The sequence below is a fragment of the Tursiops truncatus genome, chromosome 16, assembly GCF_011762595.2.
Source record: "Tursiops truncatus isolate mTurTru1 chromosome 16, mTurTru1.mat.Y, whole genome shotgun sequence".
Taxonomy (NCBI): domain Eukaryota; kingdom Metazoa; phylum Chordata; class Mammalia; order Artiodactyla; family Delphinidae; genus Tursiops; species Tursiops truncatus.
In genome coordinates this window covers 58,250,845-58,274,534 of record NC_047049.1, presented here as the reverse complement: position 1 = coordinate 58,274,534, position 23,690 = coordinate 58,250,845, and the positions used below count along the sequence as shown (strand labels likewise).

Sequence of the window (23,690 nt, the reverse complement as noted above, 5' to 3'; positions counted from 1 at the left end):
TATTTCAAAACAAGATGTAGAAGAACTGTGGTTTGTGGTGCCACATGCTAATGAGGCTTTCCTGAAGCGGGGAGAGCTTTGGCAGGGCTGCAGTAGATGATTGTTGACTAGTGGAAAGGCTGATAATGAGGCATGTGACAAGAGGACTTTTTCCAGCTGAAGACATTGAACATCTTTTGGCTTGAGCAGTTTTACCAGTTTTCACAGTTTAGCAATAGGGAGACTAGGAAACAGAATTAACTGAAGATTTGCATGCAAGATGCTGCATTTTGACAGAAATAAGCGTTATGGTGTGATGAGAATACTTTTAAGGCTGTTGTAAGACTACCGTAGCTATTGTATGTTAATGGTGTAACTTCTCTGTCTTACTTTGTATCATGGTATCTTAGTTTTTGCAAAGAAAATACTTGTGGTATTTTTCTTCAAAAGGACACTGAAGCCATGAAGAGAGCGTTGGCCTCCATAGACTCCAAACTGAACCAGGCTAAAGGTTGGCTCCGTGACCCCAGTGCCTCCCCAGGTAACCCTCTGGTTCTACTTTTCTGATAGATAACAGCAAAAAGCTAAAAACCAGGCAAACAAAAGACAAAGAAAAGAGAAAAATCATTTTGTAATCTCATAATCCTGAGATAAATACTGCAACATTTAGGGGCATACTCCATTCTCTGATAGTTTTGACTAATTGAAGTATTACTGGTCCTTAAAAGGATGAAGGGCATAGACTACCTCTCATCACAGAGGAATAAAGCAAAGTGAACTGGGCATTCTTTGCCAAATTATTGGTTCACCCCTTCCCTGAATCAGAAAGGTAATTATTTTGAATGAAAGCTCTTCTTTTCTAGTTCCTGTTGGGCAGATTTCCATTTACGTCAACAGAGTACTTAATTAAGCAGATGAAATGATGATGCTAACAAGAATTGGGAAGCAAAGTTGACTTGTATAAAGATAAGACCCAAATAGGTTATTGAGCTAGGCATTATGGATTTTCTAATCTAATATTTATTCAGTTTTAGATTAATATTTGAATGAATGTGAAAAGCCTAATGGAGTTTAGAGGCGTTGAGTACTATTGAATTGTTAGAGCCTACTTTCATCATTCACATGCTTACCACAAACTGCTTATTATCTCCAGATGGGTATGGTTCCAAGGATCTTTTTGAGCAGTCTCTGTGGTTAAAACCTCAGCCTATGGTTGTAAGGGCAGTGCTTGGCTGTTAGCTATCAGATGTATTGCCTTCTATTCACTTGTCATTTAAAATCATCCATTCCTTCATGAATGAAATGACTTGTAAAGCAACCTTTCTAAATAATTAATGGATCAACAATGTAGATATTGAACAGCTCTCTCTCTCTCTCTCTCTCTCTTTTTTTTTTTTTGGCTGCACCACCTGGCTTGAGGAATCTCAATTCCCCGACCAGGGATCGAACCCAGGCCGTGGTAGTGAAAGCCTGGAATCCTAACCACTAGGCCACCAGGGAACTCCCTTGAAAATCTCTTTGTTTTAGGTGATGCTGGTGAACAGGCCATCAGGCAGATCTTAGATGAAGCTGGAAAAGTTGGTGAACTCTGTGCAGGCAAAGAACGCAGGGAGATCCTGGGAACCTGCAAAATGCTAGGGCAGATGACTGATCAAGTGGCTGACCTCCGAGCCAGGTAAAGTTCCTCTGCTCTCACCAGAGCAGTAGTGGTAACAGTTGGGATCTCGCTCCTGATGGAGTGATTCAGAAAGCAAGTTTCTGTGAATTTTACTGAATTCTCTTTGGCTAATAGATAACGTAGATATTATATTCTACTAATTCTTTTGAGATTGGAGTGAATTTTCCTTTTGTTGAACTTTTAAAATATGTAGATGCCTTATCGTAAAGTTGAAATCTGTTTTTTTAGTTTCTAGCCATAAGCTTATGAAAAATAAGGTGCATAGATATCTTTTATGAAGGCTGGATAGAAAAAAAACATAAAGAGTGAAAACGTTGGAATTATTTCACATGTCATTTTAAAAATCAGTTAAATAGATTATCCTCTACGTTGGTCATTTCTAGGCTCTTTTGAGTTTCTATTTCATCATTATTCATTTGGTTTTATAATTCTTTTACCTATCTCTTACCCACCTCAAGTCTTGGCTTTTAGGATCCACCCCCATTCCCCCAAATTAAATATGTATAGTTTGCTATTAAGAAAACTCAGTATAATATAGGTTTGTTTGGAACTCATACATATAGTTAATGAAGTTCTAAAAGATTCTCATCTTTATGGAATTTTATAGTACGGACATTGTGAAAAATTGAGGTATGATGACACACTAGTATAAATGAAATTTAATTTTGCTTCAAGATTGTCATGAAACGTCTTGAGATAATTGGAATACAGTATAAGGTCTCCCTACAAACTAAGGCTTCAGGAACACACCTTGACGTGTTGCACACCATTACACCTAGCCTCAAATGTATTAACATAATGGACTTAAGAATATAGTTTTTTTTTGCAGTACGCGGGCCTCTCACTGTTGTGGCCTCTCCCGCTGTGGAGCACAGGCTCCCGACGCGCAGGCCCAGCGGCCATGGCTCATGGGCACAGCCGCTCCACAGCATGTGGGATCCTCCCAGACCGGGGCACGAACCCATGTCCCCTGCATCGGCAGGCGGACTCCCAACCACTGCGCCACCAGGGAAGCCCAAGAATATAGTTCTTAAAGGAGTGGTTCCTGACCTTTCTTGGACCAAGGTCATTTTCATAATTTGATGAAAGCCATTAATCTCTACCTAAAAAGTTACATATAAACATGCCCATACAATACTATATGTAATTTCCAGAGGTTCAGGGATTCACTGTAGCCCTGGAAGCTCCACGGGCTTCAGGTTAAGAGCCTTTACCTTAAAGGGAAGAAGGAACAGCATAAATAAATGTGATCTCATTGAGTGCAGTGGGCCTTTTCTCTTGCTGTGAAGCAGTCTCCTCTGCCATGAGCATGCCAAGAACTTTACAGAAAGGACAAAAAAGAAGTTCTGTTCCCATCTGGAGAAATGCCAATGCAGTTTGACAAGATTCTTGGCTCTTCTAATTTCTCACTGCTGGCTCTTTTGTCTGCAGCCTTTTCACAGTGTGGTAGACAGTTTTCAGTTGGAATTCTCAAATACACAGTTGTATGTATTTAGAGAAAGATGAATCTGAGCAAGAGAACGAGGTAGTTGCTGTACAGGACCGACCATAAATCTGTAAAGAGAAAAGGTTGGAACAGTGAGGAGCCTCAATGGGCCTGCTTCACACTGGAGTCTGCGATAGCCTTTCACAATGAAAGATTACAAAGCTGTCTCCTTGTTATCCTTTCTTAAATATGCCTAGCTTTCTAACAGCTTAGTGGCTGAAACTCAGTAACAATTTCCTCTTTGGTATTCTTCTATTCAGTCACCTAGAGTTTCTAGGGTTGTAAGTATATATTTTCCCCTCCATGGTACTCAAACTTTTTATTTTGAATGAGAAATTATGCAACCCATAAATATTTTTACTTTTTCACAGTTGGACTCTTATACAAACAACGTTCCTCATAATGAATTAGTAGATTTGAAGGAAAAAATCAAATTAAAACATAAAAAGTATATTTCCAAAAGTCTTAGACTCCTCTGCCATGTAAAAGGGAGGTGTCAAGTACAAGTAAAAAGTATATATATATATACCTGGCAGTAAATATTATTGAGTTCACTACCTCAAATATTGGTATACATGAAAAACATATAAATTTAAAAAGAGGATAGGTAGATGAATGACACACCCATATTATTATTAAGGGAAGCAAAGATGTTTTGTAGTCTATCCTAAAATCAGAAACTCAGGTTATGATGATCAGCCATTCCATTCAACCAAATGATAAAGTTGCCACCCCTATCATTGAGTTTACCAGGCTGGGTGGATTCAAAAATATGAGTATAAAAAGATGGCAAATCTTACTTTGCTATGACCTGGGAAGTCTCTAACAAAGGGAAAACAAATTTCTACTAACTCACATCATTTTTTTGTAGTAGCAGCATACCACTTCTGAGAGAGGAAAATAGTGAAATTAGTTCTTTAGGAACATGATGAGAAATAATGGTTTCTTGTCCTTGTGTGCCCTTTTCCCTCAGTACTATCTGGTTTTGATACTTATAGTTTGCATAGGAGTGGAAGGTAGATATTTAAGATTACCATTAGGTTATGATAATGACAACTCTGTAATAACAATAGTCACATATGTGTATTGCTTTATTGCCAAAGTATTTTCAAGTATTTCTTTTTGCTTGATGCCACTCTGTTTGATAAGCAGGGCCAGTATTATTACCTACCTACCCCTCATTTTCTAAGTTAGAAAACTGAAGCCCAAGGAAGTTAAACATTGTACCCAAGGTTCCTCAGGTAGCAGGAGCCAGGATTTGAACAGACATCTACTTGGTCCCAGTGTGGTGTGCTTTCAGTAGCACTATGTGTGCTGCCTCCTGAAACATTTTCAATGTATACTTGCCCATAAATAAGATAATCTAATGGGCTGTTTATTTCTAAAGCATACGTACTATGGTAACAAAACCTTCCATAGCAATAAGATCACAAGCACATTTCCCCCCTGAAGATTAGGTTTGATTATGTAATCACCACCAAGAGGAAAATCATTATCAAAATGTGCAAGTCTGGTCTTTAAAGTGGTTATGCAGTTCCTTGAAGCTACTGTGTATTATTTTTAAGAGCAAAGGAGAAATTAGATGGTTTGGGTGTTTTGCTTTGTCTCTCTCTGTGTTTCCTTGTGTTATCGCAGATTTAGTAGAAAAGGAAAAGGACAAACATGTTAGTAAAAGAACATATACTGTGCTTTTAGTAATATTTTGCCATTAAGAATTTGAGAGAGTACAACAGCAGCATCTATCTGTTTGAGCAGAGGACAAGGAGCCTCACCGGTGGCCATGCAGAAAGCCCAGCAGGTGTCTCAGGGTCTGGATGTGCTCACAGCAAAAGTGGAAAATGCAGCCCGCAAGCTGGAAGCCATGACCAACTCAAAGCAGAGCATTGCGAAGAAGATTGATGCTGCTCAGGTAGCGATGATGATTTTTAGCAAGGGTGGGAAATAAAGGAGAAAGAGAAATGTTCCATAAATATCCTGTATCCCTCTCCCCCTAACTTTCTATGGGTGGATAATGGGTGTTTCTAAGTGATAACTGATACAACACTAGTTGCCAATGTTAACACGTCCCCTACCACCACAGGCTTAAGGCTAATGTTTATCCATATTTTGAAATAGAGATCTTAATTTTGAATTCTTCAGTTAGTTAAAAGTAAGCATTCTGAGTACCATTCCCCTAGCTCCTGATGGAGATTACAGTATGTTAAACCTGTTATTCATCTCAGAATTCACAACTGTGTTTGGTCATAGCAATGTAAAAGGGTTAAAGCTTTCTGATATTACTCTACTATAAAATGATTTTCAAGCATTTCATGAAGAAACATAAATGTTTAAGAAACTGAAGAATTAATAAGGTGTGATTAATTCAAAGCTAAAGCTCATGAAGATATTTTATCCTAATGAGAAAGAAAAAAAAAATCATTTTTAAAAAGATGAAGGGGGACTTCCCTGGAGGTCCAGTGGTTAAGACTCCGAGCTTCCACTGCAGGGGGCATGGATTCGATCCTTGGTCTGGGAACTAGGATCCTGCATGCCGCACGTGCAAATATTAATATCTCTATAAATAAATAGCTGAAGGATTGATTTGGTTTTGCCTGAGTAAGAACTGGTGTAAAATAATAAGGATCAGCATTATAGAAACAATTGCTGGTATGCCTTATGGTTACTTTTTTTTTTTTTTTTTTTTTTTGGTGGTACGCGGGCCTCTCACTGTTGTGGCCTCTCCCGTTGCGGAGCACAGGCTCCGGATGTGCAGGCTCAGCAGCCATGGCTCACGGGCCTAGCCGCTCTGCGGCATGTGGGATCCTCCCGGACCAGGGCACGAACCCGTGTCCCCTGCATTGGCAGGCGGACTCTCAACCACTGCGCCACCAGGGAAGCCCTTATGATTACTTTTGAAATATTTCTGATGGCCTTGTTAAGTTTAGTAAAATTGGTTCATGAGTAGATCACAGTGTGCTTCTTTTCTATTTCTTTGTGTGTAGAATTGGCTTGCAGATCCAAATGGTGGACCAGAAGGAGAAGAACAGATTCGAGGGGCTTTGGCTGAAGCTCGGAAGATAGCAGAATTGTGTGATGATCCTAAAGAGAGAGATGACATTCTACGTTCTCTTGGAGAAATATCTGCTCTGACTTCTAAACTAGCAGATCTACGAAGACAGTATGTATTTAATCAATTAAATTGTCCTTTACTCTCTCTCTTTTTCCCCCTAATCACATATATAGTTGAAATTTATAAGTTAAATGCACATATGATACTCTTCCATTGTCTTCTTATTGATTCTTTGTGACGTGGTGAGGGCAGATATTTTTAAATTAATAATTTTAGGATACTAAGAACTATTTTTTAAAAAAATATTTTTAAGAGATCTATTTTTAAAATTAATTAATTAATTAATTAATTTATTTGGCTGTGCCGGGTCTTCGTTGCGGCATGCGGGATGTTTAGCTGCAGCATGTGAACTCTTAGTTGCGGCATGAAGGATCTAGTTCCTTGACCAGGGATTGAACCCAGACCCCCTGCATTGGGAGCACAGAGTCTTAGCCACTGGACCACCAGGGAAATCCCTGAGATCCATTTTTTAAAATTTCTAAGCTAGGACGTACTACTACACCATGTTTGTGACTTGTCTGTTTCCCAGGCATATGAGGAAAATAACTTTTGTGGCTAGCTATGAAAAGCTTTGTGTGTGTGTGTGTGTGTGTGTGTGTGTGTGTGTGTGTATGTGTGTTGGGGTGGGATGGGGAGGCATAAGAAGATAGTTTCTTCCTTGACCAGCAGTGTTACTTCTTATGTAGCAATTATAAAAGATCCTTAAATATAACATCCTCACTGCAGGTTCTTCTCTTAAGGGGATTTTTTTTTTTTTTTAAATCGGTGAGACAGATAAGGCTTTCATAGCATCTACTTTGATTGTATAGAAAAGAAGTGTCACTTTCTCCTTTTGAAAGATATTTTTCTGTCTTAAAAAAAAAAACTTCATCATATGCTAAAAAGAACATTAAAAAAGTGTACAATGGCAAAAGTAAGAGTTGCTTCTCTCCCACCTCAGTCCTCCAGTCACTTCTCCAGGAATAACCATAGTCAAGTATCTTGTGAGATTCGACTTTTCATTTAACTTGTGTATTTCACTCCCTATTCTTCCACAGGAGAGTGCCTAACCTTTTTCCACAGAGGTACTTTAGAGTCTTTTCAAATCTTATATTGGGTAAGAGACCAACGTTAGCTAAGAAAGCAGACTTCTGCCTCAGACCTTGAAATAGGAATGAGTGGGAGCAGGGTGGGTATACTTTAGGCAGGAGGTTGTGGTGATAGAGAGCAGCTTAAGTAATAGCTCAAGTTTGATTCTATATCAAGCTCAGTCATTTGGGGGGTCACTATTTTATACCCCAAATATAAAATTATGTAGGTGGGAAAATGTATAATTGGACAATTGTAAAGTAATATATGTCTACAAATTTTGGTCTCTGTTCATTAATATTGGCTAATTAATATAGTCTTTACATTTTTACTAGATTTAAAAATACTCAGAGGAGGAAACTATGTTCTCAGGATCCTAACACAGGTCCATATACATAGCAGGCACTCATTAATGTTTCTTAATGATGAAGAGAGAATTAATGATAATAGTGATAACAGCAGACCAAGTTTGGTCACATGCCATCATTACTTATTCCTATTATCTATCAATCAATCAATCTATCTATCTATCCGTCTATCTATCTGTCTATCTAAAACTTCCAGGCAGCAGGAGTAGCTATGATCAGAACCATAGTAATTATCTTCTTTGTCCAGCTTTATAATGGAGAAAGTATGAAAGTTTAGAATCATAAAGGAACTTTTAAGATAGTATCTAAATTAGTCATTCTGTCAGGTAGACTAAGATTTGCATTTTTATCGGTGAGCCAGATGTGATTATCCTGAAGTTTACTTTTCTATGACCTAGTGGACTTGAGATATAAAATGAGTCAGATTTGAGATGGCAGGCTCAGGGGCCACCTAACCTAGTGATGACTGATCGAGCTCAGCTTACCAAATGGTTGAGCTTGGTTGAGCCAGACTGACCAAACTCATATTTAACTACAACATATTTAACTGTCTTAACGAGGCAAAACAATCAGAATTTATATTATTAATTTCTGATTTAAGGGTCAAATAGATAAATCCCTCTCCTTTCAAACCAAGTTAATAATAATCATTAGCAGTTTGTCATCTCATTAGCATTTGTATTAGCAATTAAGTCATCTCAATGTAAAGAGTGTCTTTGTGTGACAGGATGGCTATTTTTTTTCTGCAGGGGAAAAGGAGATTCCCCAGAGGCCCGAGCATTGGCCAAACAGGTGGCCACGGCCCTACAGAACTTGCAGACCAAAACCAACAAGGCAGTGGCCAACAGCAGACCTGCCAAAGCAGCTGTCCACCTTGAGGGCAAGATTGAGCAGGCTCAGCGGTGGATTGATAATCCCACAGTGGATGACCGGGGAGTTGGTAAGATCATCACTGCACTTATTAATCCTCATTAAACTTATTACAGTGAAGATAAGCAAGTTGTTGATAGAGATCCTGTATCATCTGTAATTAGGTACAGAAGGGGTTCTTTAGCCACTGGTGAGTAAGTCATTCCACAGTGTGACTCCATCTCCAAATGTAGCCAATAAATTTCCTGTGATTTAATCAAGAAGTATTAATAAATAAATGATTTTGCTGCAGGCAAATAGAAAATTCCTCAGGTTGCAGCTGAAACTTTGAGCTAATTATTTCCAGTCTATGTATACTTTCATTCTGTTGTATTTCTGTTATTACAGTCCTTAGTTCACAGTTAAATATAATTTTTGAAAATAAGTAAAAGACACTTAACTACCAAGGTTGTTTTCAGTTGTGAGGGCTCCTGTATCACACAATCACCTGTAGAGTTGCTAACCTAAAATTTTGATTTTTGAGAGATTTTAGGAATGGATCTATAAGAATTTAGGTTGTATTATGATAGCAAGCTGAAAGATCTATTTATTTCATTTGCTGTATTCATTGGAAAAAGATAAAATTTTTAATTGGTGATTCCCAGTGTGGGGGAATCAGGCAGACATATAGTTTACTGGTGGAGGAATAGATTGGTACAAATTTTCTGAGTGGCAATTTGGAATTATATGTCAAGAGCTTTAAAAAAGTTCATACCCATTGACTCAGCTATTTGACTTACAGGAATTTATTCTAAAAATAATTAGAGATGTTTCTAAGGAGTTACATATGAGAATATGTAAATAGTGTAAATATTTAATAATATTAACAGTTATGGTTCATATGATAAAATATTGCATAGAGTTAGATCATGATTTTTGAATAATATTTAATGATGTAGAAAAATGCTCACGTTAAATAAAAAGAAGCAAGGAGTAAAAGTTAATGTATAGTATGATCCCGGTTTTATAAAAGAGAAATGTATGTATGTATAGGAGCATGCAATGCATTCAAAAAGACTGGAAGGAAATGGTCAAATATATCAGTCTCTAAGTGATGGGATTATGGGTAGTTTATATTTTTTTACGTTTTTTATATTTCCCCAGTTTTTTGTCTTGATAGGGGAAAAAACCCCACTAACCCCACTAAATGTATTATTAAGAAAAGAAATCCTTACCAGAATGGCACAGTGGTTGGCTTCTCCTGGTCTATGTGAGTTTCAGTGTTTTCCTCTTGGTGCAGGTCAGGCTGCCATCCGAGGGCTTGTGGCCGAAGGTCATCGTCTGGCAAATGTCATGATGGGGCCTTATCGCCAAGATCTTCTTGCAAAGTGTGACCGAGTGGACCAGCTGACGGCCCAGCTGGCTGACCTGGCTGCCAGAGGGGAAGGGGAGAGTCCTCAGGCGAGAGCCCTTGCATCTCAGCTCCAAGACTCTTTAAAGGTAGAACTTGGGAGCACATATCATTACATTTCTTTCTTTCTTTTTTTTAGAAATAAATTTATTTATTTAATTTTTGGCTGCGTTGGGTCTTTGTTGTTGTGCACGGGCTTTCTCGAGTTGTGGCGAGCGGGGGCTGCTCTTCATTGCAGTGTGTGGGCTTCTCATTGCGGTAGCTTCTCTTGTTGCGGAGCTTGGGCTCTAGGTGCACGGGCTTCAGTAGTTGTGGTGCACAGGCTTCAGTAGTTGTGGCACGCGAGCTCAGTAGTTGTGGCTCGCGGGCTCTAGAGCTCAGGCTCAGTAGTTGTGGCGCATGGGCTTAGTTGCTCTGCAGCATGTGGGTTCTTCCTGGACCAGGGCTCAAACCCATGTCCGCTGCATTGACAGGCGGATTCTTTTTTTTTTTTTTTTAAGACTAATGGGGAAAACTCCCCATTGCCTATTTTTTTATTTTTATTTATTTATTTTTGGCTGCATTGTGTCTTCATTGTTGCATGCAGGCTTTCTCTAGTTGCATCGAGTGGGGGCTACTCTTCGTTGCGGTGCGCGGGCTTCTCATTGTGGTGGCTTCTCTTGTTGTGGAGCACAGGCTCATTACATTTCTTATGCTTACTATTATTCAAAAATTAGGAGGGAGAGTTTTTAAAAAATATAATTTCTTGAGTCTAGGGAAAGTGAAAAAGGTGTGATCAAGAATATAAGGAGGGGCTTCCCTGGTGGCGCAGTGGTTAAGAAACCGCCTGCCAATGCAGGGGACACGGGTTTGAGCCCTGGTGCAGGAAGATCCCACATGCTGCAGAGCAACTAAGCCCGCACTCCATAACTACTGAGCCTGTGCTCTAGAGCCTGTGAGCCGCAACTACTGAGCCGGCGTGCCACTACTGAAGCCCACACGCCTAGAGCCCAAGCTCCGCAAGAAAAGAAGCCACTGCAACGAGAAGCCTGCACACCGCAATGAAGAGTAGCCCCTGCTCGCCACGACTAGAGAAAGCCTGTGCACAGCAATGAAGACCCAATGCAGCCAAAAATTAAATAAATAAATAAAATTTTTAAAAAAAGAATATAAGGAAATCCAGAGCTTATTAAGGAAAAGCTTACTAGTGTGTGATAGCAATTAAAATTGTGTTTCTCAAGCTTCACTCAATCAAGGGCTCTTTCATATTTGCTCTACCATGTATCACCTATACTTTTTTATTTAGTCAGTATTTTTCTTAAAATGGACTCCTTTTTTAAACTTTATTTAAAAGAAAAGTTTATAAAAATCCTGAAATCAGGAGTTTGAGTTAGTTATATTTTTTCTAATATTCTATAAAAGAAACACACAGTTATTAAAATAAAAACATTTGTCTGTGTAACACCTATATTCATTTCAGATACCACCAGCCAGTGCATGCTACCCACCTTGAGAAACAGTGGGGGTGATTGATCCTTCTTCGAGTATTAATCTAGAATAAAACTTAGATTGGACAAAGTGTGATAATTATGAAAAGGAGTTTTTTCATGACTTCTGAGAATCTTCTGCTTTTGACCCATGTTAAAATAAAAAATGGATTCATATATTGGTTATCAAGTTTTTCTAGAAGCTTATTTGAAATATCCAGAAAAATTCCATTATTGATTTCTTTCATCTAAATATAAGAAGTTGCTTAGAAATTTGGCACTGCATCCACCAAACAGTCCTTACAGTTACTGTAATTATGTCAGGCCCCTCCAGCACTGGGATTGTTGAGGAGCTCTGTCTCATCTCATGGTCTTCTTTGGGCTCAACCCCATGATTCTTAGTATTATTCTTAGGGGCCATCAAGAAAGGAAGTAAGATTTCTTGTTTGGGTGGAACAGTCTAGGGAAATGTGGGTCATGTGGGCAGGATTCACTTCTTACACCTGTTTCATGCTAGCTCAGTGCTTTGTACACAGTTGATACTCATAGCTGATAAAGTTGAATGAAACACCAAATGAATGAATGTGTCAGTGAAGGAAGGACAATGGCAGATGTGCTTTTTGGATATTTCTGGAAATTTTAATTTTTAAACAATGTTTTAAAGGATCTGAAAGCCCGGATGCAGGAGGCCATGACTCAGGAGGTGTCAGATGTTTTCAGTGATACTACAACTCCCATCAAGCTGTTGGCAGTGGCAGCCACTGCCCCTCCTGATGCACCCAATAGGGAAGAGGTGGGTATCTGAGGTCTTCCATTTCTTCTGTTGGCCAGCCATGTGTATATGTATATGTATGTGTATGTGTATATGTATATGTATATGTATGTGTATGTGTGTGTGTAAAGGTAAAATGTGACTGCAGTGTATGTCAGGAGTGGTTGGGAAATTGTGGATGAAGGGTGGAAAGGTAGAAGAGGGAAGAAAGGCCTTGCCACTTCTTCTTTCAGTCACCAGGTATGTTGCTTAGGAATGTCTTTAGGACATGTCTTCACTTGCAAGCAGTAGAAGACCTGACTGTCAGAGATGAAAACAAGTGGGTTTTATTTTCATCACATAACAAGAAACATGGAGCTAGGTAGCCTTGGCATTGGTTCAGCAGCTTGATGCCATGAAAGCTGGTATCTCTCTGATTTTCTTGATCTTTTCCTCATGATGTGAGATGCTGATGCAGCCCTAGGCATTATGTTCAAGGCAGTAAGAAATGAGCAGTGGGGGCATTCCAGTCACAACTAGAATAACTGTCCCTCTAGTTATAACCTTCCTTTTAGTGTCCCCTTAGGACACTTTATTCTCCAGACAGAAGTCAGGGCAATTCTTTTAAATCATTTGATGTCATTCTTTTACTCAAACCCTTCAGATTACTCCTCCCTGTCCCAGAGTGAAGCCAGAGTCCTTACAATGAACAGTAAGGCCAGTGATGTGCTGGTAGACACAGGAAAAAACAAAACAAAACAAAAACAAAAACAAGAAGGCCCTGATTTGTAATGTTTGTTAATTTCCATGATGTAAATATTCCCATGATGGCTGTTTCAATGTGAAGTCACTGTAAGCAGAGTCGGGAAGAGATGGGCACATTTGGCTCTTATGAGCTTGTGTGAGTTGATACCAGCAGCTTCGTCACACCACTGCATCTGGTCCGCCATCTACTTGTCTGACCTTGTGTGGTGCCTCTCTTACCCCTCATGCTCCTGTCTCTGCATTGATCTTCTTGCGTTGTATTCCCAATATTCCTTGTTTATGTTTGTATGTTCTAACCTTGGGGCCCTTGCTGTTGTTCTCTCTGGTCCTCCCACAGATAACTGCAGGTATTGTTCGCTCACTTTCCTCAGCTCTCTACTGAAATGTCACTTTGGGGTCACCACCTAAGATCGCAACCCCACCCCAAGCCCATCCCAAGAAATTCCCTAATCTCCATATCCTACATTTCTCCTTCGTGTTTATCAACACTTACATATTTACCTCGTTTTCCTCACGTTAGCATGAAAGCTCCATGTGGGCAGGGATTTTGTTTTGTCATTACTTTATTCCCATTTCTTAGAACAATGTCTGACACATCCTTGGTGCTGAATAAATGAAAGTAAACACTCACCCAGAAATCCTCCAGGAGACTTTTGTGTATGTCTCATTGGCTAGAATGCTGTCACATGGCTACCTCACTGCAAAGGAATCTAGGAAAGCAAGTATTTGGTTTTCCATCCTCTATAGTATTGGTAGTGAAGGAGAAAGGGTTGGGTCAGGCACCCAAGACAATGTAGAACTGGTGAGCAGACGTTTATGTTATTCTTATTTGCTAATGACCCCCATTTTCTTTCTCTAGCCTAGGTTGCTGGTCAGTTCAGCTCATGGTCCCCTTAGGCTGGGGTGATGTGCTGTGTTTTCATTCCGGACATCTGAGTGTCTGATGAGCAGACAAAACTGTCTGCTGGTAATCTCTACCTAGATGCTGCATGGGTACCTCAGCATGTGTTGTCCTCCTGTTTTCTTCCAGCTGGAAATTTGTGAGTCGCCACTGACTCTTCCCTTCATCTTCCCACATCTATAAAGTAAGACAAGCTAATTTGATCTCACAAATACATCTTGAATTCTCTCTAATTTTTATTCATGTTGCCACGGCTCTAGTTCTGATCCTTGTTCCCTGCTGCCTTTATAACTACACAGCTGAGACTGGTCTTTGAATCCATCACTAGGGCACGAATAAAATAAAAATACAGATCTGACCCTGATATTTTCCTGCTTAACCTTTCAGTGGCCCTTCCTTTTCACATAGGAGAAAGCCAGAGCTCTGTGATCTGGCTTCTAATACTCCCTCTACCCCTGTTTCCCACAAACCCCACCTCTCAGTTCATGCCCCAGCAATACCTCATTGCTTATAGTTTCCTGCGTACTCTGTCCTTTCTTTTCTCCATGTCTTTGTTCTTTCTGTCTCTCTACCTAATTATTGTCCCCTTATCTCTTTTGGCTAATTTCTGTTTATCCTTTATTCTAGTATCCTTCACTTCCTGGATAGTCTAAGTGCCTTACTTTTTCCTCCCTAGTATCAATGCTTAGTTTTATTATTGCACATAGCACACAACTATTGTAGGTATCTGTTTATGGGCCTTTTTAACCCTGCTAGGATGTGAGATCCTTGAGATGCAGAAATTATGTCTTATTCATCTTTGTATCTTCAGCACCTGTTCCAGGGCCTGGCACATAGTAGGTGCTCAGTACAGTTTGGTTGAGTGACAAGAAAAGCAAGCTAAGCAGTTGGGTAAATCAGAGGGAGCAGCAGACATAGACTGGGGTTGAGATGGTGAACCAAAGTTGGCAAAGCCTTATAGATTCAGAGTGGGAGACCAGCCAAGGAGAGAAACAAGGACTGAGGCCAGGAGAAGAGGACCAGGGGGCTAGAGATTTAGGAAGAGATCCTGAGCATTAAATGGCAAGAACCCAGCTGGCTGAATCCAAACAAGAGGTCAGAATGGGGAAGAGACTTGCGTGCATAAACATAGAACCCTGGCAATGAGACTGGAGCCTGCTGTTGGACCAGGAGACCTTCAGAGATTGTCTGCTGGGAGCCAGAACTTGTCTCCAAGTAGGGGCAGGTAGACCTCCAGGAGGAGGCAAAGAAGAGGGTAGATTCTGCCAGGCAGTTCCTAATGTGCTCTGTGTATAATATAAAGCTCACCCAGGGCTGTTGGATATACCTTGCCTCAAGCATCAATTCTAATAATGTGATCCAAACAAATGACAGAAGAACTTTCGTGTCTAAGTTAAATTGTCCCCTTCGTGGTATGTGACCTTGCATAATATCCATGTCGAAGAAGAAGTTAACTTTTTAACAGTATGTGAACTGAATGAACAATTCAGTAGATGGTTTTGCATTTGGGGTGATGGAAGTCAGCCATCCTTACCCTTGTGTCAGGCGTGGGTGTGAGCACCAGCTATCATTTTTCCCATGGAGGTCAGGGGCAGAGCTTTTACAACATTAATGGTAATGGGATATGTGAGGGAAGCTGCCCTGAGGAGGCTGGAGCTCTGGTTAGGACTCTGGATATTCTTGGCCTTTAATGCATCCAGCCACCTGCACTGGAACCTGGAGTAGGTTTTTCTATACTCTTCAAACTAGGGGATAAGCCTTTTGTGAACAGGGATTATTTAAGTCTTTGGATTCTGTGAACTCCTTATTGCAGACTGCACAGCACTGTACGTCCTGTTTGCACCTGGTAAGCATTGACTGCGCTGAAATTCAACGGTGTGTGTGCACTTGCCTGGATGCATGTGATGCTTATGGCCAAACCTCTGAGGAGATACGGCAAGGCCAAGACTCGATGTGACTGTTGTCTTATTAACTTGTAAAGTCTTTGCTGAAGCAGTTGCTGCCTCTGCTTAAAGAGAGACTTTTTCTTAGGCTGCCTGACCCATTTTATTGCAATAAATTTTCTTAATGTCTTTGTTTGTTCCTCAAGGTATTTGATGAGAGGGCAGCTAACTTTGAAAACCATTCAGGAAGGCTTGGAGCCACAGCAGAGAAGGCGGCTGCTGTTGGAACTGCTAATAAATCAACGGTGGAAGGCATTCAGGCCTCAGTGAAGACAGCCCGAGAACTCACACCCCAGGTGGGTTTCACTCCCCCTTCATCATGTCAGTACACACCATATTGAGTAAAGAAGGTTAGTTACAGAACAGTTTCTATACATTTTTGAACACTTACTATAAAATATCATGAAAGAATCCACACATACCCTTAATGTCTAAATCATTTTTATATTGTTTGAATTTTTTTACAGTGATCATGATTAGTTTTGAAAGTAGAAAAAACTAGTAAAGCACCCCCCTCCCATGCATAATTAGGGAAAAATTCAATAATCTTGGGAGGTTAGTTTATTTTGATTTTAGAGCTTATGCCTTTCCCCACATCTCTTTGATGGTATTTTAAAAATTTTAGATGTGGCCATAATTTTTCTTTTTTATTTAATTATATAACCAAGATGTAGCTAATGTACTGTAAACAGAATATTGGAAGAGTGGGAACAAAAGAAAACAACTTGGACAGGAATTAAAGTTCTAGTACATGATAGATGTTCTTAAAAGATCTCTTCAACATCGTTTAGTGTGATGTTTGTGCATTGTTTTCTTCCATTAAAATTACAGAAAATTCATTATCTTTTCATTCATTTATTCAGCAGATATTTCTTGAGTGCCTGTGGTACATTAGGAACTGTCTGGGCTTTAGAAATCTATGATAGTAGATTTGGTGGGGAGCTTGTAGGCAGAGACAGGGGAAATAAGCTTGTCTCTTAATTGTTCAACTTTTGCCAATGTGGCATGTTAACAAGTTAGATTCTCTTGAAAAATCATACTTGTCTAGCTTTTTTAAAAAAATGTCCATAAAATATGAACATGTCTAACTTTCCTTAAAAATTTCCATAAAACATAGAACATAAAACATAGGATTTCTCTATAAAACTGAGATTTCTGAAAAAACAGGAACAGAGCACTAGGCTTAAGGCACTAACTATGGAAAGAGCAAGGACTTTGTAGACAGATCTGGATTCGAATCCTCTGTCACTTTGAGTTTCCTTGTGTAAAATGGAGATAATTCCTTCCTAGTGGATTGTTCTGAGGATTAAGAAGATGCTTGTGCAGCCTATAACTTATCAAATACTCAGTAAATGTTAGTTCCTTCCCCAAGTGCTGCAACTGACTAGCTGGGAGCTCTTGAGCAAGTCACTTAAATTTTCTGCGTCTTGGTTTTTGCAGCTGTGAAGTGGAGAGATTACTGTCCTTTCACTCTCACAGGCTTGTTGTGAGGATTTAGTAAGACAGTGGATGTGAAAGCACTTTGTTAACTGTAGACAGTTATTATTATTTAAAGGAACATTTATTTATTTATTTATTTATTTATTTATTTATTTATTTATTGGCTGCATTGGGTCTTCGTTGCTGCGCGCGGGCTTTCTCTAGTTGTGGTGAGTGGGGGCTACTCTTCGTTGCGGTGCATGGGCTTCTCGTTGCGGTGGCTTCTCTTGTTGCGGAGCACGGGCTCTAGGTGTGCGGGTTTCAGTAGTTGTGGCACGTGGGCTCAGTAGTTGTGGCACGTGGGCTCAGTAGTTGTGGCTCGCGGGCTCTAGAGGGCAGGCTCTGTAGTTGTGGCACATGGGCTTAGTTGCCCTGCGGCATGTAGGATCTTCCCAGACCTGAGATCAAACCCGTGTCCCCTGCATTGGCAGGTGGATTCTTAACCACTGCGCCACCAGGAAAGTCCGACAGTTATTTTTAATAAATATTTATAAATCTGTTTTAAGTAATCTTTAGTATCATTCTTAATGGTGCTTTTTAAGATGAGGCTTAAGTATCTGTCCGTTTTGTATATGTTCAGAAGTATCAAGCAAACACCCGTTTACTTTGTCACTTTATTACCTTCTTAAAATCAGGCTGTAACTGTAAAATCTTTTGTGAGGGCCCATTCTGGGGAGCTGTTTATGAGACCAAAACTAAAGTGCTTGGTCTGAAAAGAGACTCACCGATTTTTGGCCTTATAGTGCCACCTGTAGGTAAAGAGGGGGAAGCTTTGCTGAAGGTTTATATTTGAGTGGTGTTTAAAGGTTGTTTTGTCATTGCCAGGTCGTCTCAGCGGCTCGCATCTTACTTAGGAATCCCGGAAATCAAGCTGCTTATGAACATTTTGAGACCATGAAGAACCAGTGGATCGATAATGTTGAAAAAATGACAGGTAGAGTTATGTGCAAAATTCTTCCTGTCTGATCCATGAGACTGAGAAACTCAAACAGGACCAGTTATGTTACTCAGCTGTAATTGGATAAAGGGACCGTCATGTGCTCGACAGTGTACTTGGCCCTGATTAAGGCCGCTGAGCAGCAGCGGCTTCTCATTCAAGCCTTGCAACTTTGTCCGAAGAGAGACTCTTTGAGTCTCTTTGATTTTAATGTGGCCCTCCCGGTGTGATGTTTATTGTTACAGCTCCTATCTTCTCTGAATAGTGTCTTTTCTCTGTCTGAGCCAGAGTTTGGTTTCAGAGGCTGAGAGGCGGTGTTTGTGGATACAGTAAGTGTCCCTGTCATTTTCAGCAGGTTCACATTTCAAGGAACCACAATAGCTACCATTTAATACAACTTGTCTCAGAGTTTCCTCCAACTTATCAACTACGTAGTTTTTTTTTTTAAAAAAGGAGAAACCAACAACTGACAAACCTGTGTCTGTGCGATAGAGGTGGCACCTCTGAATCTTCTCCATTCTCTTTGGAGGGAGGGATGGGAGAGGAAGAGATGAGGAATGTAGGCTCTTCGGCTTCCCTGCAGAACCTGCTGGGACAGGGGTCCATAGCAGCCAGAGATGAAAGTGGAGCTCCTGAGGTGTCTGAAGAGAGGTAACAGAAACAAGAAACAGGCTGTTAGGGTTATTGGTATCCTCTGCGTGGCTCATCTTGGGCACTGCAAGCTGCCAATAAGCAACAGATGGCTGGGGAGTGAGACGGGAAGGGAGAAAATACTGTTAACAGATAATGTGGTGCTGATGCGGTGAAGGTTTCAGACGCAATCCTTGTTTCCTCCTGATGTCAAAGCGTTTCTGGTTGTCTGTGGTAGATACAAGAAGGCTGGTGACCACGGTTGGTATAAATGCTGTGAGTCTGTATGGCCTCCTGGGCTACATTCTCACTTTTTTTTTTTTACAATGGTGATCACCTGGAAGCTTTTGATTGTGTAAGAAGGGTTTTGAGCTGAAGGTGAGAATTATGGGTGTTGTACTTTCACGTGAGAAATTTGAGTGGACAACAGGGTTTTGGAGTCTCTGTTCTTCTAAAATAGAAACTAAATTCCATTTCTGTTCTCCGGACAGGGCTGGTGGACGAAGCCATTGACACCAAATCTCTGTTGGATGCTTCCGAAGAAGCAATTAAAAAAGACCTGGACAAGTGTAAAGTCGCCATGGCCAATATTCAGCCTCAGATGCTGGTCGCTGGGGCAACCAGCATTGCTCGTCGGGCCAACCGGATCCTGCTGGTTGCTAAGAGGGAGGTGGAGAACTCTGAGGATCCCAAGTTCCGAGAGGCCGTGAAAGCCGCCTCTGACGAATTGAGCAAAACCATCTCCCCAATGGTGGTGGATGCAAAGGCTGTGGCAGGAAACATTTCTGACCCTGGTAAGCAATGCATGGTGTGGTTCACCTCAGCTGAGAGGTTAATTCAGGAAGCTGACAGGGTGGGGAGAGAAGATGCACCCCACAACCATGACACAACCTGGGAGCAAAAACTACAGATACTTAGTTTGAGGATAGTATATTAAGCTTTCTCTGTTCAAAATATGTTGGACAGAATATTTTCTGCAATATTGGCAGGGTTATTGTAAGTTAGTTTCTCTGGACCAACTTCCCTGTGCTTTTTTTTTTTAATTTTATTTTTTATTTGTTTCTGGCTGCGTTGGGTCTTCCTTGCTGTGTGTGGGCTTTCTCTAGTTGCGGCGACCGGGGGCTACTCTTCATCGCGGTATGTGGGCTTCACATTGCTGTGGCTTCTGTTGTTGTGGAGTATGGGCTCTAGGCACGCGGGCTTCACTAGTTGTGGCTCGCGGGCTCAGTAGTTGTGGCTTGTGGGCTCTAGAGCACAGGCTCAGTAGTTGTGGCGCACGGGCTTAGTTGCTCCGTGACATGTGGGATCTTCCCGGACCAGGGATTGAACCTGTGTCCGCAGGCGGATTCTTAACCACTGCACCACCAGGGAAGTCTCTCTGTGCTTTCTTAATGTCTGATTAAATAACTCCTGGTCCTGTTTAGTCATTATTTTGGAAATTTCTCAAAAGATGCATAATAACCAATTTATCAACCATTTAGCTTATATAACTGGCATACCTTCTGCTTTTCTTAAAATGCTTTTTCTCTGGACAACATTCATTATTTCTGTCAAATCTGGAAAGCCTAAGTTAACCTGTGGGTCTCCTAGGTCTTGATCTTGATCCTACACCAAAGAGTTTGTGTTTTCTTTAGCTGAATTTTGATCATATTTTCATTACTGCTAAAGATGTAACCACTCCTTTTTGGCTGGAAACATCTGAATTCCTTCCTCCTGTGAGCCTCTAGTGTTTCTAGCCTCTTCTATGAGTAGAATCCACTCAGTGTGAGAGAATGGGAAGGAGGGGCTGCCCTGTTCGTCCCTAGCCCAGGTAAAATCTTTCTGGTTTTCTCAACCCACCATCACTGAAGATGTGCTCAGTTTCCTAACTGGAGTTTCTAATAGTTTGAGTAGATTCCTTTAATTCTGGGTGACTGGACACAGTAGCAGCAGCTCAATGTAGGGGTTAATATGCTGAATGCCAAGTGGAGCAAAGGAGTAGGGAGAAAGGTGAGAAGTACTCCAGGGAATGTGTGCCCCATCTGAAACTTGACATCTCCCCTGTTCTGAGTGGGGCAGGCTTATCTCTCGACTGCTTTATCATGAGAGGTGATGAGCACCACCTGAGCCCAAAGTGTTCCTGGCCCGGCAATGTGCTGAGTACTTGTTAGCTGTACAGGCAAGAAGGCGCCCTGAGCACTACAGGGATCAGCTGGTTTGTGCCACTTTTGACTCTTTGCAGGCCTCAGGGCATCTGCCTGGCTCTTACCTCCCTTCCCCTTCAGTCACTGCCTGTGCTGCTTACTGGCAGCTTCATATCCAGCTTTTGTTACTGGAAACCAGTTCTTCTGCTGGACAGACAGTGCTCCAGGGCACTGACCTACCCAACTGAAAGTGAGGGTGTCTGTGTTTAGGCCTGCAAAAGAGCTTCCTGGACTCGGGATACCGGATCCTGGGAGCAGTGGCCAAGGTCAGAGAAGCCTTCCAACCTCAGGAGCCTGACTTCCCGCCTCCTCCGCCAGACCTTGAACAGCTCCGAGTAAGTAGATTCAGAGAGTTTGGGAGAATTGAGCAGCAGGGTGTCGGGACTGTAGCAAGAGAGAGGTAGGCTGTTCTGGAGCCTCGGTCACTAGGTAGCTTTGTTTAACTTTTACTTGAAGCTCAGTCAGAGGCACAACTCGACTTTCATTCTTGAATCTGGCGGGGTATTAACCGAGTGCTTATGCATGGCGTGTGCTGGGTAAGTGGGGGTCTTTGGTGTTGGCCTGCTCTAATGGGAAGTGACTGGAGCAGAGGAGCTGGCTGTGGTAAGTGTGGATGTGATGAGTGATGAGTTAGTTAGTGGGGCAAGTTAGTGAGGAGTGGGAAAATAATCTGCACAGTTTGTGGTGAGAATTTATGTGTTCCCAGTTGATGATGACAAACCTGAGGTGGTTAGACTCTTGTGTACATTCTTCTTTCCTTCATTTGACTTTTTTTAGTAGCAAAAGTAATAAAATCCTTTTTTTTTTAAAAAAGTTAATTTTTCCCTAACTATAATTTTAAATCTTTTGATGACCCAGAAAGTACCATGAATTTTTTCTTCCATAGGTAAATGGTTTAGGGGGAGGAAAGCTGAGCAATAGCTTGCAGATACAAATCCTAGAATCAGAAATAGTCATTATTTTTAGACATTTTCTCTGACAGTATTGGAAATAGCTTGTCCTTGGGAATAGCTTATCAAGGCAATAATTTGATTTACTGTCCCTGATATACTTTCCCATATTTAATATCCCAAATTTACTTTTCCATATTTAAGTTTCTAAGTTTGTTGAGGACAAAATTGGGTCACTGTGCCCATAGCTAATGAACAGTGCTTCCCTAGCCTTCAACGCTTCTTTTTTGATTTGACTTGATTCTTTTCAACTGGGCTGTTGGTGGGTGGCTAGGGAGGGCTATTCTGGGGCATGGATTCTTATGTGATCAATAGAGTCCTGACATTTGGAATCAAGAACTTAGAGGTCATTTGGTCTAGATATTCCTCACTGATAAACCCTTTGAGAAACCCAAGGCCCAGGGGAGAAGTTGTTGCTTATGCAGCTGCCCGTCAACAGAGTCAGGACCAGAACTTAGATCTCGTTTGAGGATCCTTGGCCCAGTAGGGCTGTGCGTGCCTCCCTGGGATATGTCCAAAACAGTAGGTGCTAACTTTTTGTGGAGAAAAAAAGAAGAAAATATGCTTCTGTTGAGATTGAAACAGGTGGTCCTTATGATCAGTGTGGATGGTCTTAAATGGAGTGAATGTGGGTGGCTTTTTTGGGGATGCTTTTTAAAGGAAAGGAAAGAATTCTGGTGGGGAGTAGTTCCTAGAGCTTTACTTACAACCTGGTAATTCTTTCTTAGCTGACAGATGAGCTTGCTCCTCCCAAACCACCTCTGCCTGAGGGTGAGGTCCCTCCTCCCAGGCCCCCACCACCAGAGGAGAAGGATGAAGAGTTCCCTGAGCAGAAAGCTGGGGAGGTGATTAACCAGCCAATGATGATGGCTGCCAGGCAGCTCCATGATGAAGCTCGCAAATGGTCCAGTAAGGTAAGTAATGAAGCTCTTCTTGCTGAGAAAGGATGAAGAGCCATGTACACAGCCCAGGAAGTCTATTTGGAAAATCACCCTCTCTCTGCTTTGGTTCCTGTTATTGCCAATAGCACAATCCTCTTCTTTCTTGTGGTTTAGTGAGATGTTTCTGGTACTTGATGGTTTCTCCTTCTAGCAGCTAAAGTGAGAGCTAGGATACCTTAGTTAGAGATGAAAGTTCTTTTCCTTCTGTCCTCTAGAGTGTCAGCTGCCCTGATGCTGGACATTTGGTCTCTTAGAAATTGCTCTTCTTTCTTGGGGTCACTGAATGTTTTTAGATGCTCTCGTGCTAATTATCCACACTGCAAACATGGCACAGTCTTCTGTAGGCTCTGCTATAGCTACATGAAATATTTGCATTTTCCTTCTCTTTTCTCATAGAAGCAGGTAGATTGGTGTCTTAGAAGCCATGTGCTTTTTCCCTTTCTCAGAATCATCTTACCCCTCAACTCAAGACAGCTCCAGGCTAACTCCTACTAAACAATCTGGAAGTGTAAATATTAACATGGTTGGTGAAAATTTGGATGCTGCAGCAGTCATGCCTCATGAATGATGAAAAGTGAGTGGTAGCTTTTCTAGACAAGAGCTAAATATTATTGTTAACCCTGCAGTGGAAGGTGGTTCGAAGTCAGTTCTAAACTGTTTCTACCATGAACCTACATCTTTATTCCCAACATCTATTGGACTTTGTTCATTTCACACCTTCAGCCACCTCAAGCTCTTGTATTGAATGTAGTTCCCCAGGGACCTCCTGCACATGCAGCTGATCTTGGTTTTTTTC

The 23,690-nt window shown here is 41.1% G+C and overlaps 1 protein-coding gene across 2 annotated transcripts in view; it reads left to right on the top strand.

Moving 5' to 3' along the window:
- VCL (vinculin) overlaps positions 1 to 23,690 on the top strand; it is a 101,824-nt gene that overhangs the window by 68,243 nt on the left and 9,891 nt on the right. For both annotated transcript variants that reach the window (XM_019936005.3, XM_019936003.3), the window contains exons 7-18: positions 430 to 520; positions 1,507 to 1,654; positions 4,899 to 5,052; positions 6,125 to 6,300; positions 8,438 to 8,628; positions 9,838 to 10,037; positions 12,079 to 12,207; positions 15,921 to 16,070; positions 18,079 to 18,187; positions 19,312 to 19,614; positions 21,214 to 21,338; positions 22,682 to 22,867. In XM_019936005.3, coding sequence (XP_019791564.1) covers positions 430 to 520; positions 1,507 to 1,654; positions 4,899 to 5,052; positions 6,125 to 6,300; positions 8,438 to 8,628; positions 9,838 to 10,037; positions 12,079 to 12,207; positions 15,921 to 16,070; positions 18,079 to 18,187; positions 19,312 to 19,614; positions 21,214 to 21,338; positions 22,682 to 22,867 — 1,962 coding nt within the window. The remainder of the gene's footprint in view (positions 1 to 429; positions 521 to 1,506; positions 1,655 to 4,898; positions 5,053 to 6,124; positions 6,301 to 8,437; positions 8,629 to 9,837; positions 10,038 to 12,078; positions 12,208 to 15,920; positions 16,071 to 18,078; positions 18,188 to 19,311; positions 19,615 to 21,213; positions 21,339 to 22,681; positions 22,868 to 23,690) is intronic.